Source organism: Phaethon aethereus, assembly GCF_964289735.1.
Source record: "Phaethon aethereus genome assembly, chromosome: 25".
Taxonomy (NCBI): Eukaryota; Metazoa; Chordata; class Aves; order Phaethontiformes; family Phaethontidae; genus Phaethon; species Phaethon aethereus.
In genome coordinates, this window is record NC_138601.1 from 1450035 (window position 1) to 1473910 (window position 23876).

The window sequence follows — 23876 nt, forward strand, 5'->3', positions numbered from 1 at the left end:
CAACGAAGGGAAATGCAAAATCCTGCACCTGGGGAGGAATAATCCTATTCACTTGTACAGGCTGGGGCTGACAACCTGATAAGCAGTTTTGGAGAAAAGGACATAAGGGTCCTGGTGATGGACACCACATTGGACATAAGCCAGCAATGAACTCTTGTAAATAAAGAAGGCAAATATTTTAGCTAAAATTTTGCAGACCTTTTTTGGGAATGAATGAATGGGTGGCCAAATTACATGGATGACTGCAGTTAGATAGGTGGCTAGGACAAACTGAGTTACCATCTCTGTGAATCATCCAGCCTTTTCATAACTCTGAGGAGTTGTAAGAGCAGATCTGGTCCCTCTCCTCTCACTAAACTGACATAAGTATCTTTCTGTGCTATTTTGATTCTATTTTAGTTTTCTTAACTATCTGGGCAAAATAAATTATTGGAGGGAAGGCCTGGTGTTATAGACATGCTTCCTATGCTTCAACAAGCAGAAAGAAATTATTTTTCCAGACAGATAAAGTGCTATTAGTTTCAACTAATGTGAATTGGCCATAAGGAAGCAGGAGCAAGAGAGCTCTCTATCCATTGCTGTTGTCACAGAAATAAATGGAATACAAGAAGCAGCAGGTTATTACCACAGCTATAGGGGAGAGCAGACAGCAGCAGTGGCAGACTCTGCTGATGTGAAATCTCCTCAAATGGGGCAGTTACAGTTTATACACCTTAGGGTTATACAACCCATTCTTCACCAAAACTGTGTCAGATAATAAGTGTATGGCAAATAACAGTGTTTGAAATCCTTCAGATAAGGAGGCTCTAGACAGTACTTCCTTTTACAAATAATCCTCTCCATTATTGAAATCATGATGACTGGTAAGACCATTAGCTGCAAATGTTTCTTAATTAGTGAGGTCTGGAAAGGCCTATGAAATATTAACTACTTTGCTTCCACACTGTCTATTGACAAGGTATATTGCGGGTCTAAGCTTGCAGTGAAGCCACACGCCCATGTCCAAGGACCCCACATATAATTCATGTGGCCACAGGGGGACATTTAGAATTAGGTGAGTCATGGCTGTGACTCTGTCAACTACATTAACATATTGACTTTATGCAACAAGATTTTGGTAGCAGGGGGGCTACAGGGATGGCTTCTGTGTGGAGACACCAGAAGCTGACCCCAGGTCAGACAGAGCCAGTTACAGCTGGCTCCAAAACAGACCCACCGCTGGACAAAGCTGAGCCTGTCAGCAACACTGGTAGTGCCTTTGTGACAACATATTTAAGAAGGGGTAAAAAAAGTTGTGCAACACCAGACAGGAGAGAGAAGTGAGAATATGTGAGAGAAACAACTCCGCAGACCCCAAGGCCAGAGCAGGAGGGGCAGGAGGGCTCCAGGCGCCAGAGCAGAGGGTCCCCGGCAGCCCCCGGGGAAGCCCATGGTGAGGCCAGCTGTGCCCCTGCGGCCATGGAGCTCCACGGGGGAGCAGATCTGCACCCACACCCGGGGAGGGCCCCACGCCAGAGCAGGGGGTTGCCCGAAGGAGGCCATGACCCCGTGGGCAGCCCATGCTGGGGCCGGTTCCTGGCAGGACCTGCAATTTTGTGGAGGATAAGCCCACACCGGAGCAGGTTTTCTGGCAGGACCTGTGGTCCTGCAGGGGACACACGCTGGAGCAGTCTGATCCCAAACAACTGCACCCCTTGGAAAAGACCCATGCTGGAGCAGTTCACGACGAACTGCAGCACATGGGAAGAACCCATATTGCAGAAGTTCATGGAGGACTGTCCTGTGGGACCCCACACTGGATCTGGGGAATAGTGTGAGGAGGAAGGAGCGGCAGAGACAATGCATAATGAACTGATCGCAACCCCCATTCCCTGTCCCCTGTGCCACTTGAGGGAGAGTAGTACAGAAATCCAGAGTGAAGCTGAGCCTGGGAAGAAGAGGCAGGTGGGGGGAAAGTGTTTTTAGATCTGTTTTGATTTCTCATTAGCCTATTCTGATTTGATTGGCAATAAATTAAATTAATTTCCCCAAGTTCAATCCATTTTGCCCGTGATGGTAATTGCTGAGTGATCTCCCTGTCCTTATCTCAACCCATGAAACTTTTCGTCATATTTTGTGTCCCTGTCCAGCTGAGGAGGGGAGGTGATAGAGCAGTTTGGTGGGCACCTGGCAGCCAGCCCAGGTAACTCACCACTGAACAGAGGGCTGACTAGGTGAGACAAAGACGTCTGTACTGTGAACATCTACCCTTCCACAGATGGACTTGCTCCTGTCTTGTGCACCTAGTGGGAAAAACAAAGCCACACATAGGGAAGGATTCATCACTCTTGACCACCATGATACATCCCTAGTCACTGGAACAAAACAGAACCTTTCAGCTGCTCTGCTTTTGAAGCTCTGAAATACCTCTGGCCATTGCCTCTTCACACCAAGGAGAGAGAAGACCACTTGAGCTGAGGGCTCATCACTGGTAACAGGGAGCTGGGCTGATCCCTAATGGGACTTCTGCTCATGTGATGAGACAGTGTTCTTCGCTCAGGAACACTCCCAGAGACCTTGGCATATGCCCAGAAATTGCCAGTTCTGAACCGACAGAAATTTAAGCAGCTCTGACAGTTTGTCTGTGAGTAAGGCAATGTAAAACGTATTCATCCAATGTAGGCCCCTGAAAATGAGCTTTCTCTTCTGCCCAGGAAGAGTATTTTCACAGATTAAATTAGTCAGTGGAAATCCTGGATTTGAGGATAGCTGGGCCACTGTGAGAATGATGCCCTGCCCCGATCACATGGCACCCAAAGACTTCCTGCAACTGCTCCACTACAGCGACTCCCAGAGGGTTTCTGATGGTTGGGACTGTGGATCCTGCTGTCCAGCACTTCAAGAAGTGCCCTGGGATCTCAAGAGGTCATTTACCTGCTTCTAGTGAGTTGCAAATGGCCACTGCATTACACAACCATCATAAACACCAGGGCATGCCTCTGCATGGTCACATCTTGTTAGGACATTGGTCCTGTCTTTATCTCAACCTCTATAGTATTCAGGGTCAGGATGCCAGTCTGGCATCCCAATGTCATCAGTCACTTCTTCTGGGACAGCATCCCCTTGATGGAGCTGATATGTGCTAGCCTTTCTACACACTTCAGAATATGTTGCAAAAGGAGCCCATAAGGTTAACTGGTGAGCCACAACCCCTGTTGATCCCTCTCTATCCCACAACTACTTGATCCTAGGGAAGCAGCAAGAACCAGCTCTTTCACTCCTGACTGCGCAGGAAAGGGCTGGTGATGCCAAAGGCAACCTCTTTCAGCCCCATATGCCCTGCCTGGGTGCTGCACCCCAGGGACTGTGGGCTGCAGTGATAAGGGCCGCAGTGACTGTGGGATCGCAGCGATAAGGAGGTGCCAATAAAAAAGCAGCCCTATTTCTTCACAATGTGTGGGTATCTTTTACTTATGGTAACAGTAAGAAGTGAGACAAATGACCCCTGTAAAGAACCAGGATCAGCTGGGGGTGGCATGGTTCCCAGGGTTGTCTGCAGCCCAAGGTAGCCCAGAACAATCAGATTAATTTTTTCTTTTTTCCTTTCCTTTCCTTTCCTTTCCTTTCCTTTCCTTTCCTTTCCTTTCCTTTCCTTTCCTTTCCTTTCCTTTCCTTTCCTTTCCTTTCCTTTCCTTTCCTTTCCTTTCCTTTCCTTTCCTTTCCTTTCCTTTCCTTTCCTTTCCTTTCCTTTCCTTTCCTTTCCTTTCCTTTCTCCTTTCCTTTCTCCTTTCCTTTCTCCTTTCCTTTCTCCTTTCCTTTCCTTTCTCCTTTCCTTTCTCCTTTCCTTTCCTTTCTCCTTTCCTTTCCTTTTTCCTTTCCTTTCCTTTCATTTCCTTTCCTTTCCTTTCATTTCTTTTCCTTTCCTCCCCAAAACCTGGAGGCTGGAAGAGAGCTGTAGCCAATCCTGCCATCTCCAGAGCTGTCCCGGGATAAGAAAAGACACCTGCTCTATGGAAAGCTTGCATTACACGCCTTCTTTTGTCCTGGTGCTCAGCTATGGCACCCTCTATCCCTGCCCCAAGGCAAAGTGCCAGAGAGAAGGAGCCCAGGGCTCAGCTCCAGGCTGCCAAAGCCCTTTCCAAGGGGAAGCTGCTCTCTGGGGCAGCAGAGCTGCCAGGCTGGGCTCTGTGCACCTTGTGAACATGTGTACTATGGTGTTTTACAGAATGCTGGCCTCTCCAACTAAGGGGCCAAAAGCAGCGGCATAAACAGGCCATGTGTCCAGCAGAGGGGTGGGACTTGCGGGGCAAGAGGATATGAGTCGGCCCAGAGGATGGGATTCCACCCATAGAACAGGACTTTCATAGGAAGTTGGGGATGTGGCACCTGTGACTTATTGTGGATAAAATTTGCCCTTATACTGCCAACCTGCTCCAGTGTTTTACTCCCTAGTATTAAAGACAGAATTACCATGACAATGAAGCATAGTAAAAAGCTGGATGGTTTCTTTTCTGGACAGAACCTTCTGTCCCAGGTGGAGTATTTTGTTGTCTCCCTCCACATGGCTCAATGGCTGTGTCAGCATAACCACCCATGACAGCAGATTTATCTTGCCGCTTGTGGCTGCAAGCTGCACAGCCAAAACAAACAAGCCATCACAAAGACATCCAAATTATTCTAGACACAGGGAAACACTCTGTGCTTGGCTCTCTTACAAATGCACAGGTACTTGCTATAAGTGTCTGCAGGGAGCTGCTTCTGAATAATGGGAAAATGCTCTGAAACCTTGGATCATGTGTGGGTTTCTGCCTGTTTTCTCAAGGTACTCTTACTGCTGAAAAAGAGAAGACAGAGAGGAAAAAGGCATTTCCTTCCTAATCTTGAAAACAACCTTCTTCTTTTTGCTTTTCTCCATCTATGCCTCTCTCTCTTACTGTCTCTTCTGAGGAACCTGGGACCAATGTTTATAGATGTTGTACTGGGTTTACATGGAAAGGTTTTGCTAGTGAAGGGAAAAAGAAGTGAGCGGGAAGAGGGGGACTTCTGTGAAAAAACACCAGAACCTGCCCCCATTTTGGATAAAGCCAGTTTCAGCCGGCTCTGAGATTGACCTGCCACTAGCCAAAGCTAGGTCAATCCATGACATTGGTAACATCCCTGTGATAACATATTTAAGAATGGGTAAAAAATGTTGTGCAACACTTGAAAGAGGGAAGTGAGCAAATGTGAGAGAAACAACCTTGCCAACACCTAGGTCAGTGGAGAAGGAGGGGGAGGAGGTGCTCCAGGCACCCACACTGGAGGAGTCTGTTCCTGAAAAACTGCACCCCTTGGAAAGAAGACAGGCTGGAGCAGTTTGTGAAAAACTGCAGCCCATGGGAAGGACACATATTGGTGAAGTCTGTAGAGGACTGTCTCCCATGGGAAGGACCCCATGCTGGAGCAAGGGAACAACCTGAGGAGGAAGGAATGGCAGAGATGAAGTGTTATGACCTGACCACAACTATTCCCCACACCCTTGCACAGCTCAGGGCAGTGAAGGAGGAGATAAAAGAGTCAGGAGTGAAGTTGAACCTGAGAAGAAGGGGGGCGGGGGGAAAGTGGGTTTGTATTTGTTTTATTTCTCACTATCCTACTCTTATTTATTAGCATTAAATTATTTTCCCTAAGATGAGTCTGTTTTGACTGTGAGTGTAACTGGTAAGTAATCTCCCTGGCCTTTTCTCAATCCACAAGCTTTTTCATCATATTTTCTCCCCCTATACTGTTGAGTAGGCGGAGAGATAGAGCAGCTTTGTGGGCACCTGGTAGCAGCCAATATTAAACAAGTATAGATGTGTATCACTCTGGGAGATCTCTGTTGTCCTGCAGATGTGAATTTTTCCTTTTACAACACAGGTACATCAATCTTCTGCAGGGATAGAAGGAAATTGAAAGTTCTTTTCCTGGTAACAGTATTAGGATATGCCAGTCTCTCTTGTGGCTGATGCATGCAATGCAGCATGCTGTGGCTACCACTTTTTTCCTACATGTCAACACCTCTAGGGCTTGCTATTCGCTCCCTTCCAGCTCTGCTTTCTGAGTACTCAGGGACCCAGGAGAAGCCCAAGATCACAGGGAATGGGAAGTGGGATGTAACTTTCACAGCAGCTCCCGATTCTCTCACTCTGATGGAGGCATCCTAGTCCCAGTACTCAAGGGCCAGGCACTACAGGCTGTTCCCTAGGGCTCTGGGCAGCAGCAGACCTGGGATCTGGAGCAGGGGCACAGCACAGCTCCCCTACCAGGCCATCCTACAAGAGGTGATGGACATTATTGTACTGTAGGATCCACATTGAGCCGAGAGCTCTGAGCTTCTGACACAAATCACCATCCATCTTTCTGTCTCCAGCCTGCCAGTTCTTGCTGCAGAGTCAGGAACACGTGGCCTTCTCCAGGATCAGCTGGATTGTGGAGCCTTTCCCTCTGCAGTCACTGACCCCACTTTTTCCAGATTCTATGGGAAAAACCACTGTCAGTCAGCAGAAGGGACTAGTCATGGTGAAGGAAAGACGCACCTTCCAGACCATCTGCTCTTACCAGATATGCCACTTTGGTGCCATGCTCTGTTACCAGTAGAGGGGATGCCAAACCCTGCATCTGCTATGGTATAACACATGTATTGTATTGTCCCAAGCAGAGCAGACAACTCACCACATGGCTGAACACCAACAGGTAAACACAAACTCAAGTGGCTGGAGGAATTTGAGGTCTCTGTTGCCAGTTTGTGCCTCTGTGCTGTCCATGACACCCTGACACAGGGAGCTTCCTTGGCTGGACAAAAACCTGGTTTGGGAAAGAGAGGGGTTGTTCCTGTGCAAGGCTGAGCTCTGGGGCCAGCTCTCCCCTGGTTATGCTATTTCACCTCCACAGCCAGACATACCCAGTCAATGAAACTCTTTCTGAAAGAGGCCACTTTTCAAAGGATGGACAAAGTGGTGAGAAAGCCTCCATGGTGGAAATTTTCTCTCTTCATATCCCAGGTCAGGACCACACTCACTGGAGGCTACACAGAGCTATTTTGACCTCATCTCACTTCATGGTTCAAAGGGCTGAAAGAAACTGGTAAAGGCTCCTTCAAGTCCACAGTCCTGTTTCAAAAAATTTTTGGTCTCTCCAGAGGACTTTTTCCCACAATACAGACAGGAAGGATGATGTAGGGATCACTCTGCACGGCTCGACCTTAAGGAGAAGGAGCTGCAGCATTGAGAAGCTGGTAAACAGCTAGATATCTGCACGGCTCGGCCTTGAGAGGAGGGAGCTGTGGCACTGGGAAGCTGGTAAACAGCTGGACATCGGCAGGGCTCGGCCTTGAGGAGAAGGAGCTGTGGTAAACAGCTAAGAAGAAGCACTGTATAAGAAAAACAGGATGGAACCCGGACCACGTAGCAGGAAACACAAGTAGGAGGAGTATGATAATGCAATCTTTAGAGCTAAGCCAATGATTGTAAGACAAGTATGCATAAGGTAGAACTTAGTGTATAAATATGTGTAAGGTTTTGCAATAAAGTTGAAGCTTGCCTTATCACTCATATTGAGTCGACTGCTTGCCTTCCCTCGCTCGTCGCATCCCATCGTTGGAAGTGTTCCATGTCAGGTTTGACAGAACTTTGAGTAACGTGATTTAGCAACGGAGATCCCTGCCCATTGCAGGCAGACTGGACTGGATGATCTTTAAAGGTCTCTTCCAACCAAAACCATTCTATGACTCTATCATAATATGGCTCTATGAGAAGGCAGACCACCGCACTGTGTTCCACGGGCTTCTCCTTCTCTTCAGACCAAGTTCCCAACCAAGAGCGACCCTTGGACAATACTTAGTTACGATGGGTTCTCCTGGCCTCTCCTGGAAAGCTAGTGCCTCTGTCTTGTCAATACAACATTCCTTCGCGATTACTTGCATCACAGTGTTGAGCGTACTGAGGAGCATGAAGAGGTGTGCACAACAAAGCGGACGGTAGCCACTGAACAATGTAGGGTAATTCCATCCAGACCCGAAGAGGCAGACAAATCTAGAAACGAGAAGATCACCCGATGCAACACTAAGCATACTCAATGTAAGCCCCTGTTGACAATCAGTGCAAAACCATCCCCAAAAACCCCCTCCCAGAACCACCGCTGAGCAACAAGCCTCTGCTTGAGCATCTTCGGACAGCATCTGCAAGGGAAAAGACGACACAGAGGCAGGGTCTGGGATGCAACAGAACTTTAATGAGTCAAAAGAGGGAAATGAGGTCAGCCCGAGTGGCGGTCCCAGTGCAGGGAGCAGCAGGGGCAGACAGGAATCTGCACGCCATGGCTGTGGCTGATATTCCACCAGGTGTCCATGTGCCTGCCCTACAGAGGGAGCAGGGCCGGCAGGTCCTCCCTAGGCTGGCTTTGTGGGGCTCCCCACCCAGGGGAGCACAAGAGAACAAGGGCACGGGAGGGAAAGGAGAGAGCTGGAAATGGGAAAGGCAGGCATGGGCCGTGCTTTTGGAGAGCCCAGGCTGGCCCCGTCCTTTTGCAAGGGGTGTTGGCGTTGCTCAGCTCCTCTGGACGCAGCAAGCCGATGATGCGTCCCCAGTCCGGTACCATGCTGTGGGTCCCTGGCGGCCTTCCCCAGCGCCACGGCCAGCAGCTTTAGCAGGGGAGGCACCTCCTGCCGCAGTAGCGGCTGCCGAAGCCGGAGAGGCCAAAGCCCCCGGAGGAGATGGGCACTCCCTCAGAGCTGAGGATGCTGCCAACGGCAGCGGAGGTGGAGGATCCCACGGCGGTGCTCTGCGGGAAGGAGCTGAGGATGGGGCCGGGCAGGGTCACCACCACGGGGGAGGGCTGGATGACGACGGTGGAGTCCTGGCACTGCCTGACACAGGGCTCGTTGCAGCTGTTGGCCAGCGGGGTCGGGCCGCAGGGCTGGCAGGGCTGGCAGGGCAGGCACGGGCTGTAGCAGGACATGTCTCGGGGCTGGAGGTGCACCTGGGAGAGAGGGCAGGGGAAAGCAGAGCATGAGGAGTGCATAAGGAGCGGTCTGTCACCCCAACACAAGGGAGAAAAGCCACGAGCTAGAGAAGCGAGATGGAGGATATTTAGGGCGGCCCACGGGCTTCTCTTTCCCTTCAGCCCAGAAGAACCCTATCAATAGCAACCACAGCCAGGGAGATCCCTGCCTAGCCCATAGCTCAGGAGACACCTCAGCCAAGGCCCAACTTCTCTCCAAGCCACGCCATCTACCCCTTCCTTCTGACATTACAAGCAGCCCTTGAGCCCGCACAGGACAAAAAGGCAAGTTTGTGCTGAGAAATCCTGGAGGAGGACGAGGCGAAGCACAAGGAGGGAGAGGAGAAAGGGCTTCAGGCTCACCTTGTTCCCAAGGAGATGGAGGCGAGAGGAGTGGATGAGAGAGTGAGGAGAAGGGCCCGCTTTTATACTGCTGCTGCACCGCCCCAGGCCCACAGTCACTGCACGCCGGCAGCAATTTTCCAAAAGACTCACCTCCAAAGCAAAATATCTGACCTAATGGCACGGGTCGTGTTTTGGTTTCCGTCAGCGCTGCCATTTCATTTCCTCGTTTCTGACATGACCATTAGGCCTCAGAGCCTCCTTTCAAGTATCGAGATGAAAGGCCCAAGCATTTCCCCGGTAGGAACACATCAGTACAGGCAGAAGATGTGCTCCAAGTGCTGGAGGGCTCTGTGCAGCTGCGGGGCATGGGTCTGGGGAAATCTGATGGGGTTGTTTTCCCCTCCCTTTGCAGGAAGGTGCACATAACCTCCTAACACTGCAGTCCTCTCCTGCTTGTGTCTCTTTGGTAAAGCCGCCCCCTCTCATAGCAGTCTCCGGGGGTCCCCAGCCAGTGCAATCAGCAGCCTTGTGGCAGGAGAATGTTGCCCTCCTGAACCCTGTGATTCCTCAACAAGCCCTGTGGAGTCGGGTCCCTCCTCACTACCAGAGGGGTGTGTTGAGGCTCGCGGCAGCACCGTGTTCCTCCCATTCTCATCACACCACCATGCACTTTGGTCGCACGCTTTGGACCGCGAGCAGCAGGTGACACATTTCCAGAACATGCTGACTGTCCTGAGAGCCCCCTGAGATGTGGGAGTGCCGGCAAGAAGGTCATGCCTAGGGCAACGGCTGTTGGGGCTGCCTGGAGCTGTGTACTGGGGTACAGCCCAGTGCTCAGAGACGGTTTTCCGGGGCAGGGCTGGAGCTGCCCTGGCCGCAGGGCAATTCACCCTTCGTGGGACACAGGCCTGCACACAGCACGCACTCCCAGCTTGGCCTCACGCCAAAAGGCTGACACACGGCCAATCCAAAATTAGAGTGTGACTCGCCGTGGGTAGGGAGAGTCTATCCCAGGAAGCTTGCTACTGAGGGCATTCCCTTGCCCTCCTGGGACGCGTCCCAGCTGCCTCCCTGTCTGCAGGGCAGGGAAGTGCATCACCTCCTCCATGTAGTCTGAGAGCTGGTTTTGTACCCAGGGCCCTGCTGAGCACATCCCCTCCCTGAGCATCCTCCGGCACGTGGCAATGCAGGGTCCTGCCAGCCTTCCCTCCTCGCGGAGCTGGGGGAAGTTTCCTTGCCTCCCCAATGGTGCTGGGCTGTACTCCAAGCTGCAGCGGCTTCTGGCGTGTGGGAAAGGAGGTGCGCTTATGCCCCAGTGCCCGGGAGAAGACGTATCACATGGGACCCAGGGATGAGTTCCCGCCAGAGCAGGGAGATGTTTTCTGCGACCCTTTCTTTCCCTCTTTCCCTGAGAATTCAGGAGAGCTCCTCACCGCAGACGGGGCTCTTTGGCCAGGAAGATGAGTCCTGTGCGTCCATTCCCTTCCACCCTCAAAGTATCTGCTTGTTCTCCTGCGTATTGCCTGGACCTTTCTTGCTCTTGGACCACGAGATGCCTGAGGCGCTGCCAGCTTTTCTGAGCTCCTTGGCCCTTCTCAGCTGCTTCCATGGCATCCTACCTACCAGCTGCCTGAACAGGCGGAAGTCAGCGTGCCTGAAGTCCAGCGACTGTACTCTGCTACTCGCTTTCCTCCCTGCCGTCAGGGCTTCAACACAAAGTTTCTCAGGTGTGATAGCCACGGCTTCCCTTGACTCCAATGTTCCCAACACAGTTCTTCCCTCTCAGGGCCAGCTGTGCAGCACCCGTTTTTACCCATGACAGATTCGCAGGATCCTTGAGGTTGGAAGGGACCTCTGGAGACCGTCTAGCCCAACGCCCCTGCTCAAAGCACGGTCAGCCTTTGGAGGATGCTCAGGGACAAGACCCGTCAAGCTCCAAAAACCTGCAAGGATCGAGAATCCACAACCTCTCTGGGCAAACACAGCCGGCGCTTCACCACTCTCACACTAACAAAGCCTTTTCTTATGTTTCCCTGGAATTTCCCGTATTTCAGTATGTGCCTGTTACCCCTTGTCCCTTCCCTGGATAGGACTCAGGACACTCTCGCTCTATGTTCTTCACTCCCTCCGATCCACTCTTTTACCCAAAGCTACGAAGCGTGCCCTGGGGCCTTCTCTCCTGCAGGGTGAACAACCCCACCTGTCGCAGCCCTTCCTGCCGCAGGGGCTCCAGGCATTGCACGGGCTCCGTGGCCTTGCTGGACTCGCACCAGTATGGCCGTGCATCTCTCATACTGAGGAGCCACGAACTGGACAGCAGTTGTGGTCTCAGCAGCATGCAGCCAGGAAGAGGGATCACCCTCTGCCATCTGATAGCAAACCCCTTCCTAACGCAGCCCAGGATGCTGTCGGATGCCATTTCCCCAAAGGTGCGGGCTGCCTCACGATGTCCTTCAGCACCCACGGCCTCTGCTGCAAAGCTCTTTGGAAGCCCATCGGCCCCAGCCTGTAGTGGTGCGGAGGTTCTTCCTCGCCCGCTGCAGGACTCTGCATAGAGGGGTTAAACACTATTGGCCCCAGTAGAGACCCCTGCAATGCACCAGGGGTGAGTGCCTGCCAGCTGCACTTCGTGCCACGCATCACAATCCTCGGAGACCAGCAGCCATGCCAGATTTCAGTCCCCGGCACTGCCCTCTTTGCCAGCCTCTATCTTCTCTGTTGGTCTGCAAGGATGGGGAAGCAGACGGCATCAAGAGCCTTCGTTAGATGAGATGAACAACATTTGCTGCACTTCCCTCACCCACCGCAGCCAGGCACGACATCAAAGGCGGCCATGAGGTTGGTCGGGCCTGCTTTCCCCTCCATAAATCCATGCGGACCACTCACAATCACCTTCTTGTCCTTTCGTCTTGGCAAAGGATGATTTGCTCCACCACCTTTGCAGGGATCGAGGTGAGGCTGACCGGCCTGTCGTTCCCCAGCTCCTCTTTCATGCCCTTTATGAAGACAGGAGGCCCGCTGGCTTTCTCCCAGTCCTCAGAGGCATTCTGTGACTGCCAAAGGACTTTCAAAGGGCGCTGAGAGCGGCCTTGCAGGGACACCAGCCAACGCCCTTGCATGCATGGCGTCAGGTTACCTGCACTCATGTCAGTCCAATCGGTTTGAATGTTTTCCAGACCTGATCCTCCTCTCCCGAGGATAGGTCTTTCCTGCTCCAGACTTCTCCAAGGAATGGCAGGAGCCCGATCTCTCTACAGGAAATCCTGGCAGTAAAGACCAACGTCAAGAACCTTTGGAGTACCTCCATCTTTCCCGTCAGCCCTGCCCTCCACAAAGCTGCTTCGTGCAGTGCTGCGGCTCTCTTTGACCAAGCCTCGCCACTGACCTACCCGGAAGAAGACTTTCCTGGCTGGTGCCCTGCACGTGCTTTGGCTGATTTAACGCCAGGTGAGCTTTGCCTTTTCGCACCCCAACCCTGCATACCCTGACAAGCCTGGCAAACCTTCTCCCCCTTAGCTAAGGGCATCAAGAGGAAAACAGCTGAAACCGCTTGAAACGGAGATGCAATGGCCAGTGACCATTGGAGCGAGCTGAGAGACAGGGAGGAGAGAGAAGCATGTGGCACGTCCTCAGAAAGAGAAGCCTTTGGGTGCTCTGCCGATGCGTGCGGTGCGGGGCAGAGCTGGGCCTCTTCCTGCAAAGGCAGCTGCAAACAATCGCACTTCACTGCCCCAAGCCAACATCCCCTGCCTGCACGGGACCCCTCCTGCACGTGGGGGCATATCCTCCACCTGCACGGACTAGATCTTAATCGGGACATCCTCGGGCCTCTCATCCCAGCACATGAAAGGAGCCTGCATGGCAGGCCAAGCATGTCAGAAATGAGGAAATGAAATGGCAGCGCTGACGGAAACCAAAACAAGACCCGTGCCATTAGGTAGGGTATTTTGCTTTGGAGGTGAGTCTGTTGGAAAATTGCTGCCAGCGTGCAGTGACTGTGGGCCTGGGGCGGTGCAGCAGGAGTATAAAAGCGGGGCCTTCTCCTCACTCTCTCATCCACTCCTCTCGCCTCCATCTCCTTGGGAACAAGGTGAGCCTGAAGGCATTTTTCCTCCTGCTCCTTTTGGACTTCCCAGACCATACCTGCCCCTTTGTCCATGCTCCTGGAACTGCTTGTTGTGAGAGCGGGAAGGGAGTAGAAGGTGTGGCATGGGGAGAGGCTGGGTCTTAGCTGATATGAGTCCTGAGCTATGGGCTAGGTAAAGGTCTGCCCTGGGCTTGGTAACTCTTGGAGGGGATCATCTGGGCTAAAGGAAAGAGAAGCCCGTGGGCCTCCCTCCACAGCCTCCATCTCTCTTCTCCAGCTTCTGCCTTTCTCCCTCATGGTGGGCCTACAGGCTTCTCCTCGTACACCCCTCATGCTCTGCTTTCCCCTGCTCTCTTCCCGCAGGTGCACCTCCAGCCCCGAGACATGTCCTGCTACAGCCCGTGCCTGCCCTGCCAGCCCTGCCAGCCCTGCGGCCCGACCCCGCTGGCCAACAGCTGCAATGAGCCCTGTGTCAGGCAGTGCCAGGACTCCACCGTCGTCATCCAGCCCTCCCCCGTGGTGGTGACCCTGCCCGGCCCCATCCTCAGCTCCTTCCCGCAGAGCACCGCCGTGGGATCCTCCACCTCCGCTGCCGTTGGCAGCATCCTCAGCTCTGAGGGAGTGCCCATCTCCTCCGGGGGCTTTGGCCTCTCCGGCTTCGGCAGCCGCTACTGCGGCAGGAGGTGCCTCCCCTGCTAAAGCTGCTGGCCGTGGCGCTGGGGAAGGCCGCCAGGGACCCACAGCATGGTACCGGACTGGGGACGCATCATCGGCTTGCTGCGTCCAGAGGAGCTGAGCAACGCCAACACCCCTTGCAAAAGGACGAGGCCAGCCTGGGCTCTCCAAAAGCACGGCCCATGCCTGCCTTTCCCATTTCCAGCTCTCTCCTTTCCCTCCCGTGCCCTTGTTCTCTTGTGCTCCCCTGGGTGGGTAGCCCCACAAAGCCAGCCTAGGGAGGACTTGCCGGCCCTGCTCCGTCTGTGGGGCAGGCACATGGACACCTGGCGCAATATCAGCCCCAGCCATGGCGTGCAGATTCCTGTCTGCCCCTGCTGCTCCCTGCACTGGGACCGCCACTCGGGCTGACCTCTTTTCCCTCTTTTGACTCATTAAAGTTCTGATGCACCCCAGCCCGTGCCTTTGTCTCATCCCTTCCCCTGCAGACGCTCTCTCACGATACGCAGGGGAAGAGGGGTGTTGCTCAGCAGTGGTTCTGGGAGGGGGTTGTTGGAGATGGCTTTGCAGGGACTGTTAACACGGGCTTGCTTTGCCTATTCTTAGTCATGCATTGGGTGACCCTCTGCTTTCTACACCTCTCTGCCTCTTCTGGGCCTGGATAGAATGACCCGATGCTGGTCAATGACCACAGATAGCTCCTCCAGAGGTGATTCGAGGTCTCCCACCAAAGCATTCTCTTCTCCATGCTCAACACGCCCTGCGTCCACAACCCCTCCTCCCCAACCAAGTGCTCCAGCCTTCTCAGCACCCTGCCCACCCACGGCTGGACTCACACCGCTTGATCAAGGTCTTTCTTGCATTACAGCCCAAAACTTGACACAGCATGCCAGATGCCGTCAGGCAAGCACTGAGCAGACTGGGATCGTCCCTCCCATTGATCTCCTGGGTACGCTCTCGCTCATACAGTCCAGGTTGTTGATGACAGTCCTTGCTGTCCAGGAACAGTGCTGGGAGTTGCACCTGTTTTGATGCGGTTACCGCAAGCACCGTTTCCTGGCCCTGCTTTTGGGCTGCAACTTCTCAGCGGTTGAAGGATGTGTGGGGACACAGGGCTGGTTCCTACCAAGCCAGCTTCCGATCAGGACTCTGAGTGGCCACGTATCATTGTGCCCATCTCTGTCCTGCAGCACTTCACTAGCTCCCCTCTGTCGGCTGCAAGTCTCTCCGCAGCCTTTGCTGCTGGTCTACGCACTGCTTTGGAGAGCTCTTGGACAGCCCTGAGACACTCAGTCTGCAGACGCTGCCTCTCTTCCTTCCCCGAGTCTCTCCCTGCCCTTCCGCCCTCCAGAAACATTCCCACGAAACCCTAGGCACAGACAGGGAAGGAGCAGGTCAAGGAGGACATGCACTGCCCATGAGCCTGTGTGGTGTATTGACCCCAGCCAGAACTAAGCACCCACTGGCCCTTCTCCCTCGCCGTGCTTTCCCGGTGGGATGGGGGCAGAACTGGAAGAGCAAGAGTGTGAAATACCCATGGGTCAACATCAGGGCTGCCGAAGAGGGGAAAGGGCAAAAGAGAAAAAAACAAGTGATGCAAAGGCAATCACGCACTATTTAGCACCAGCAGACCAATGCCCAGCGGGCCTCCGACGAAGGGTTACTTTGGAAAGACTGACCACAGTTTTATTGCTGATCAGGATGCTAAATGGCATGGAACAACCCTTTGGTCTCTTCACGATCAGTCCACGATCCTTAACTGAGTTCAGCAGTTGCCATGCACCCCTTCCGCAGCACGTGCACCAAGGCTAACAGGGCACAGCTGGGCAGAGGCTCAGCAAAGCCGGGCCTGATGGCCAGGGGCTCTGGTGGGGTCATGGATGCCTTCCTCGCCTGCAACTGACAGTGCCCCATGGGCACTCCGGCTGCACCCAAGGCGTTAGAGTCAACGGCTCAAGGTCCAAGTGGGGGATACCAGTGATGACTGGTGTCCCTCAGGGGTCCGTACTGGCACCAATACTGTTGCATATCCTCCTCAGTGACATACATCGTGGGATTGAGTGCATCCCCAGCAAGTTTGTGCGTGACGCCACGCTGAGGGGCGTAACTGATACGCTTGATGGAAGGGATGCTGTCCGGAGGGATCTTGACAGGCTTGAAGAATGGACCCATGTGAAACTCTCATAAGAAGGCAGTTAAACAATGTCACGTGCAAGGGCCTGCACCTGGGCTGGGGCAAAATAAATGCAGACTGCAGGATAAACGGTTGAGAGCAGCCCTGCAGAGAAGGACTTGGGGATACTGGAGGTTGAAAGATTGGACATGAGCCAGCAGCGTGCACTTGCAGCCCAGAAAGCCAGTCGTGCCTGGGCTGCATCAAAAGGAAGCATGGCCAGCAGGTCGAGGGAGGTGATTCTTTGCTTCTGGTCCGCTCTTGTTAGACCCCACCTGGAGCACTGCGTCCAGTCTGAGGTCCCCAGTACAAAAAAGACATGGACCTCTTAGAGCAGCTCCAGAGAAGAGCTACAGAAACAAGCAGAGGGCTGCATCAGCCCTCCTAGGTAGAAAGGCTGAAGAAGCTGGCGTTGTTCAGCCTGGAGAAGGGAAGGCTCTGTCGGGGGAGACCTTACTGCAGCCTTTCAATATCTAAAGGGGACTTATAAGTCGGAAGCCGGAGAGAGATTTTTATCAAGACCTGTAGTGATAGGACAAGGAGCAACAGTTTTAAACCGAAACAGGGTAGATTTAAACTAGATATTAGGAAGGCATTTTTTACAACAAGGGTAGCGTATCACTGGAAGAGGTTGCCCAGAGACTGATGGGACGTCCCATCGTTGCAAGTGTTCCAGGTCAGGTTTGACAGAACTTTGAGTAACGTGATGTAGCAACGGAGATCCCTGCCCATTGCAGGCAGACTGGACTGGATGATCTTTAAGGGTCTCTTCCAACCAAAACCATTCTATGACTCTATCATAATACGGCTCTATGAGAAGGCAGACCACCGCACTGTGTTCCACGGGCTTCTCCTTCTCTTCAGACCAAAAGTTCCCCAACAAGAGCGACCCTTGGACAATACTTAGTTACGATGGGTTCTCCTGGCCTCTCCTGGAAAGCTAGTGCCTCTGTCTTGTCAATACAACATTCCTTCGCGATTACTTGCATCACAGTGTTGAGCGTACTGAGGAGCATGAAGAGGTGTGCACAACAAAGCGGACGGTAGCCACTGAACAATGTAGGGTAATTCCATCCAGACCCGAAGAGGCAGACAAATCTAGAAACGAGAAGATCACCCGATGCAACACTAAGCATACTCAATGTAAGCCCCTGTTGACAATCAGTGCAAAACCATCCCCAAAAACCCCCTCCCAGAACCACCGCTGAGCAACAAGCCTCTGCTTCAGCATCTTGGGACAGCATCTGCAAGGGAAAAGACGACACAGAGGCAGGGTCTGGGATGCAACAGAACTTTAATGAGTCAAAAGAGGGAAATGAGGTCAGCCTGAGTGGCGGTCCCAGCGCAGGGGGCAGCAGGGGCAGACAGGAATCTGCACCCCATGGCTGTGGCTGATATTCCGCCAGGTGTCCATGTGCCTGCCCTACAGAGGGAGCAGGGCTGGCAGGTCCTCCCTAGGCTGGCTTTGTGGGGCTCCCCACCCAGGGGAGCACAAGAGAACAAGGGCACGGGAGGGAAAGGAGAGAGCTGGAAATGGGAAAGGCAGGCATGGGCCGTTCTTTTGGAGAGCCCAGGCTGGCCCCGTCCTTTTGCAAGGGGTGTTGGCGTTGCTCAGCTCCTCTGGACGCAGCAAGCCGATGATGCGTCCCCAGTCCGGTACCATGCTGTGGGTCCCTGGCGGCCTTCCCCAGCGCCACGGCCAGCAGCTTTAGCAGGGGAGGCACCTCCTGCCGCAGTAGCGGCTGCCGAAGCCGGAGAGGCCAAAGCCCCCGGAGGAGATGGGCACTCCCTCAGAGCTGAGGATGCTGCCAACGGCAGCGGAGGTGGAGGATCCCACGGCGGTGCTCTGCGGGAAGGAGCTGAGGATGGGGCCGGGCAGGGTCACCACCACGGGGGAGGGCTGGATGACGACGGTGGAGTCCTGGCACTGCCTGACACAGGGCTCGTTGCAGCTGTTGGCCAGCGGGGTCGGGCCGCAGGGCTGGCAGGGCTGGCAGGGCAGGCACGGGCTGTAGCAGGACATGTCTCGGGGCTGGAGGTGCACCTGCGGGAAGAGAGCAGGGGAAAGCAGAGCATGAGGGCTGTACGAGGAGAAGCCTGTAGGCCCACCATGAGGGAGAAAGGCAGAAGCTGGAGAAGAGAGATGGAGGCTGTGGAGGGAGGCCCACGGGCTTCTCTTTCCTTTAGCCCAGATGATCCCCTCCAAGAGTTACCAAGCCCAGGGGAAACCCTTACCTAGCCCATAGCTCAGGACTCATATCAGCTAAGACCCAGCCTCTCCCCATGCCACACCTTCTACCCCCTTCCCTCTCTCACAACAAGCAGTTCCAGGAGCATGGGACAAAGGGGCAGGTATGGTCTGGGAAGTCCAAAAGGAGCAGGAGGAAAAATGCCTTCAGGCTCACCTTGTTCCCAAGGAGATGGAGGCGAGAGGAGTGGATGAGAGAGTGAGGAGAAGGGCCCGCTTTTATACTCCTGCTGCACCGCCCCAGGCCCACAGTCGCTGCACGCCGGCAGCAATTTTCCAACAGACTCACCTCCAAAGCAAAATACCCTACCTAATGGCACGGGTCTTGTTTTGGTTTCCGTCAGCGCTGCCATTTCATTTCCTCATTTCTGACATGCTTGGCCTGCCATGCAGGCTCCTTTCATGTGCTGGGATGAGAGGCCCGAGGATGTCCCGATTAAGATCTAGTCCGTGCAGGTGGAGGATATGCCCCCACGTGCAGGAGGGGTCCCGTGCAGGCAGGGGATGTTGGCTTGGGGCAGTGAAGTGCGATTGTTTGCAGCTGCCTTTGCAGGAAGAGGCCCAGCTCTGCCCCGCACCGCACGCATCGGCAGAGCACCCAAAGGCTTCTCTTTCTGAGGACGTGCCACATGCTTCTCTCTCCTCCCTGTCTCTCAGCTCGCTCCAATGGTCACTGGCCGTTGCATCTCCGTTTCAAGCGGTTTCAGCTGTTTTCCTCTTGATGCCCTTAGCTAAGGGGGAGAAGGTTTGCCAGGCTTGTCAGGGTATGCAGGGTTGGGGTGCGAAAAGGCAAAGCTCACCTGGCGTTAAATCAGCCAAAGCACGTGCAGGGCACCAGCCAGGAAAGTCTTCTTCTGGGTAGGTCAGTGGCGAGGCTTGGTCAAAGAGAGCCGCAGCACTGCACGAAGCAGCTTTGTGGAGGGCAGGGCTGACGGGAAAGATGGAGGTACTCCAAAGGTTCTTGACGTTGGTCTTTACTGCCAGGATTTCCTGTAGAGAGATCGGGCTCCTGCCATTCCTTGGAGAAGTCTGGAGCAGGAAAGACCTATCCTCGGGAGAGGAGGATCAGGTCTGGAAAACATTCAAACCGATTGGACTGACATGAGTGCAGGCAACCTGATGCCATGCCCGCAAGGGCGTTGGCTGGTGTCCCTGCAAGGCCGCTCTCAGCGCCCTTTGAAAGTCCTTTGGCAGTCACAGAATGCCTCTGAGGACTGGGAGAAAGCCAGCGGGCCTCCTGTCTTCATAAAGGGCATGAAAGAGGAGCTGGGGAATGACAGGCCGGTCAGCCTCACCTCGATCCCTGCAAAGGTGGTGGAGCAAATCATCCTTTGCCAAGACGAAAGGACAAGAAGGTGATTGTGAGTGGTCCGCATGGATTTATGGAGGGGAAAGCAGGCCCGACCAACCTCATGGCCGCCTTTGATGTCGTGCCTGGCTGCGGTGGGTGAGGGAAGTGCAGCAAATGTTGTTCATCTCATCTAACGAAGGCTCTTGATGCCGTCTGCTTCCCCATCCTTGCAGACCAACAGAGAAGATAGAGGCTGGCAAAGAGGGCAGTGCCGGGGACTGAAATCTGGCATGGCTGCTGGTCTCCGAGGATTGTGATGCGTGGCACGAAGTGCAGCTGGCAGGCACTCACCCCTGGTGCATTGCAGGGGTCTCTACTGGGGCCAATAGTGTTTAACCCCTCTATGCAGAGTCCTGCAGCGGGCGAGGAAGAACCTCCGCACCACTACAGGCTGGGGCCGATGGGCTTCCAAAGAGCTTTGCAGCAGAGGCCGTGGGTGCTGAAGGACATCGTGAGGCAGCCCGCACCTTTGGGGAAATGGCATCCGACAGCATCCTGGGCTGCGTTAGGAAGGGGTTTGCTATCAGATGGCAGAGGGTGATCCCTCTTCCTGGCTGCACGCTGCTGAGACCACAACTGCTGTCCAGTTCGTGGCTCCTCAGTATGAGAGATGCACGGCCATACTGGTGCGAGTCCAGCAAGGCCACGGAGCCCGTGCAATGCCTGGAGCCCCTGCGGCAGGAGGGGCTGCGACAGGTGGGGTTGTTCACCCTGCAGGAGAGAAGGCCCCAGGGCACGCTTCGTAGCTTTGGGTAAAAGAGTGGATCGGAGGGAGTGAAGAACATAGAGCGAGAGTGTCCTGAGTCCTATCCAGGGAAGGGACAAGGGGTAACAGGCACATACTGAAATACGGGAAATTCCAGGGAAACATAAGAAAAGGCTTTGTTAGTGTGAGAGTGGTGAAGCGCCGGCTGTGTTTGCCCAGAGAGGTTGTGGATTCTCGATCCTTGCAGGTTTTTGGAGCTTGACGGGTCTTGTCCCTGAGCATCCTCCAAAGGCTGACCGTGCTTTGAGCAGGGGCGTTGGGCTAGACGGTCTCCAGAGGTCCCTTCCAACCTCAAGGATCCTGCGAATCTGTCATGGGTAAAAACGGGTGCTGCACAGCTGGCCCTGAGAGGGAAGAACTGTGTTGGGAACATTGGAGTCAAGGGAAGCCGTGGCTATCACACCTGAGAAACTTTGTGTTGAAGCCCTGACGGCAGGGAGGAAAGCGAGTAGCAGAGTACAGTCGCTGGACTTCAGGCACGCTGACTTCCGCCTGTTCAGGCAGCTGGTAGGTAGGATGCCATGGAAGCAGCTGAGAAGGGCCAAGGAGCTCAGAAAAGCTGGCAGCGCCTCAGGCATCTCGTGGTCCAAAAGCAAGAAAGGTCCAGGCAATACGCAGGAGAACAAGCAGATACTTTGAGGGTGGAAGGGAATGGACGCACAGGCCTCATCTTCCTGGCCAAAGAGCCCCGTCTGCGGTGAGGAGCTCTCCTGAATTCTCAGGGAAAGAGGGAAAGAAAGGGTCGCAGAAAACATCTCCCTGCTCTGGCGGGAACTCATCCCTGGGTCCCATGTGATACGTCTTCTCCCGGGCACTGGGGCATAAGCGCACCTCCTTTCCCACACGCCAGAAGCCGCTGCAGCTTGGAGTACAGCCCAGCACCATTGGGGAGGCAAGGAAACTTCCCCCAGCTCCGCGAGGAGGGAAGGCTGGCAGGACCCTGCATTGCCACGTGCCGGAGGATGCTCAGGGAGGGGATGTGCTCAGCAGGGCCCTGGGTACAAAACCAGCTCTCAGACTACATGGAGGAGGTGATGCACTTCCCTGCCCTGCAGACAGGGAGGCAGCTGGGACGCGTCCCAGGAGGGCAAGGGAATGCCCTCAGTAGCAAGCTTCCTGGGATAGACTCTCCCTACCCACGGCGAGTCACACTCTAATTTTGGATTGGCCGTGTGTCAGCCTTTTGGCGTGAGGCCAAGCTGGGAGTGCGTGCTGTGTGCAGGCCTGTGTCCCACGAAGGGTGAATTGCCCTGCGGCCAGGGCAGCTCCAGCCCTGCCCCGGAAAACCGTCTCTGAGCACTGGGCTGTACCCCAGTACACAGCTCCAGGCAGCCCCAACAGCCGTTGCCCTAGGCATGACCTTCTTGCCGGCACTCCCACATCTCAGGGGGCTCTCAGGACAGTCAGCATGTTCTGGAAATGTGTCACCTGCTGCTCGCGGTCCAAAGCGTGCGACCAAAGTGCATGGTGGTGTGATGAGAATGGGAGGAACACGGTGCTGCCGCGAGCCTCAACACACCCCTCTGGTAGTGAGGAGGGACCCGACTCCACAGGGCTTGTTGAGGAATCACAGGGTTCGGGAGGGCAACATTCTCCTGCCACAAGGCTGCTGATTGCACTGGCTGGGGACCCCCGGAGACTGCTATGAGAGGGGGCGGCTTTACCAAAGAGACACAAGCAGGAGAGGACTGCAGTGTTAGGAGGTTATGTGCACCTTCCTGCAAAGGGAGGGGAAAACAACCCCATCAGATTTCCCCAGACCCATGCCCCGCAGCTGCACAGACCCCTCCAGCACTTGGAGCACATCTTCTGCCTGTACTGATGTGTTCCTACCGGGGAAATGCTTGGGCCTTTCATCTCGATACTTGAAAGGAGGCTCTGAGGCCTAATGGTCATGTCAGAAACGAGGAAATGAAATGGCAGCGCTGACGGAAACCAAAACACGACCCGTGCCATTAGGTCAGATATTTTGCTTTGGAGGTGAGTCTGTTGGAAAATTGCTGCCGGCGTGCAGCGACTGTGGGCCTGGGGCGGTGCAGCAGCAGTATAAAAGCGGGCCCTTCTCCTCACTCTCTCATCCACTCCTCTCGCCTCCATCTCCTTGGGAACAAGGTGAGCCTGAAGCCCTTTCTCCTCTCCCTCCTTGTGCTTCGCCTCGTCCTCCTCCAGGATTTCTCAGCACAAACTTGCCTTTTTGTCCTGTGCGGGCTCAAGGGCTGCTTGTAATGTCAGAAGGAAGGGGTAGATGGCGTGGCTTGGAGAGAAGTTGGGCCTTGGCTGAGGTGTCTCCTGAGCTATGGGCTAGGCAGGGATCTCCCTGGCTGTGGTTGCTATTGATAGGGTTCTTCTGGGCTGAAGGGAAAGAGAAGCCCGTGGGCCGTCCTAAATATCCTCCATCTCGCTTCTCTAGCTCGTGGCTTTTCTCCCTTGTGTTGGGGTGACAGACCGCTCCTTATGCACTCCTCATGCTCTGCTTTCCCCTGCCCTCTCTCCCAGGTGCACCTCCAGCCCCGAGACATGTCCTGCTACAGCCCGTGCCTGCCCTGCCAGCCCTGCCAGCCCTGCGGCCCGACCCCGCTGGCCAACAGCTGCAACGAGCCCTGTGTCAGGCAGTGCCAGGACTCCACCGTCGTCATCCAGCCCTCCCCCGTGGTGGTGACCCTGCCCGGCCCCATCCTCAGCTCCTTCCCGCAGAGCACCGCCGTGGGATCCTCCACCTCCGCTGCCGTTGGCAGCATCCTCAGCTCTGAGGGAGTGCCCATCTCCTCCGGGGGCTTTGGCCTCTCCGGCTTCGGCAGCCGCTACTGCGGCAGGAGGTGCCTCCCCTGCTAAAGCTGCTGGCCGTGGCGCTGGGGAAGGCCGCCAGGGACCCACAGCATGGTACCGGACTGGGGACGCATCATCGGCTTGCTGCGTCCAGAGGAGCTGAGCAACGCCAACACCCCTTGCAAAAGGACGGGGCCAGCCTGGGCTCTCCAAAAGCACGGCCCATGCCTGCCTTTCCCATTTCCAGCTCTCTCCTTTCCCTCCCGTGCCCTTGTTCTCTTGTGCTCCCCTGGGTGGGGAGCCCCACAAAGCCAGCCTAGGGAGGACCTGCCGGCCCTGCTCCCTCTGTAGGGCAGGCACATGGACACCTGGCGGAATATCAGCCACAGCCATGGGGTGCAGATTCCTGTCTGCCCCTGCTGCCCCCTGCGCTGGGACCGCCACTCAGGCTGACCTCATTTCCCTCTT

At 54.6% G+C, this 23876-nt stretch overlaps 4 protein-coding genes across 4 annotated transcripts; 2 read left to right on the forward strand and 2 right to left on the reverse strand.

Annotated features, from left to right (window-relative positions):
* Positions 1-8555: 8555 nt before the first annotated feature.
* Positions 8556-9219, reverse strand: LOC309413558 (feather keratin 1-like). Its single transcript, XM_082010730.1, has one exon. It carries the CDS (start codon positions 9016-9018, stop codon positions 8641-8643), a length of 378 nt encoding a protein of 125 aa, XP_081866856.1. The 5' UTR covers positions 9019-9219; the 3' UTR covers positions 8556-8640.
* Positions 9220-13239: 4020 nt separating this feature from the next.
* LOC309413567 (feather keratin 1-like) lies at positions 13240-14236 on the forward strand. The gene has a single exon (XM_082010739.1). The coding sequence runs from the start codon at positions 13814-13816 to the stop codon at positions 14126-14128; it is 315 nt and encodes a 104-aa protein (XP_081866865.1). The 5' UTR covers positions 13240-13813; the 3' UTR covers positions 14129-14236.
* A 3647-nt stretch (positions 14237-17883) lies between these two features.
* Positions 17884-18300, reverse strand: LOC309413457 (feather keratin 1-like; the record flags this gene model as incomplete). The annotated part of the gene is made up of 1 exon (XM_082010579.1): positions 17884-18300. The coding sequence occupies one exon, from the start codon at positions 18298-18300 to the stop codon at positions 17986-17988; it is 315 nt and encodes a 104-aa protein (XP_081866705.1). The 3' UTR covers positions 17884-17985.
* A 4676-nt stretch (positions 18301-22976) lies between these two features.
* On the forward strand, positions 22977-23576 carry LOC309413559 (feather keratin 1-like). Its single transcript, XM_082010731.1, has one exon. It carries the CDS (start codon positions 23097-23099, stop codon positions 23472-23474), a length of 378 nt encoding a protein of 125 aa, XP_081866857.1. The 5' UTR covers positions 22977-23096; the 3' UTR covers positions 23475-23576.
* Positions 23577-23876: the final 300 nt, after the last annotated feature.

What these genes read in the sequence shown, in the direction of transcription:
- LOC309413558 (XM_082010730.1), bottom strand. Translation starts at nt 9,018, where the DNA reads ATGCACTCCTCATGCTCTGCTTTCCCCTGCCCTCTCTCCCAGGTGCAC.
- LOC309413567 (XM_082010739.1), top strand. Translation starts at nt 13,814, where the DNA reads ATGTCCTGCTACAGCCCGTGCCTGCCCTGCCAGCCCTGCCAGCCCTGC.
- LOC309413559 (XM_082010731.1), top strand. Translation starts at nt 23,097, where the DNA reads ATGCACTCCTCATGCTCTGCTTTCCCCTGCCCTCTCTCCCAGGTGCAC.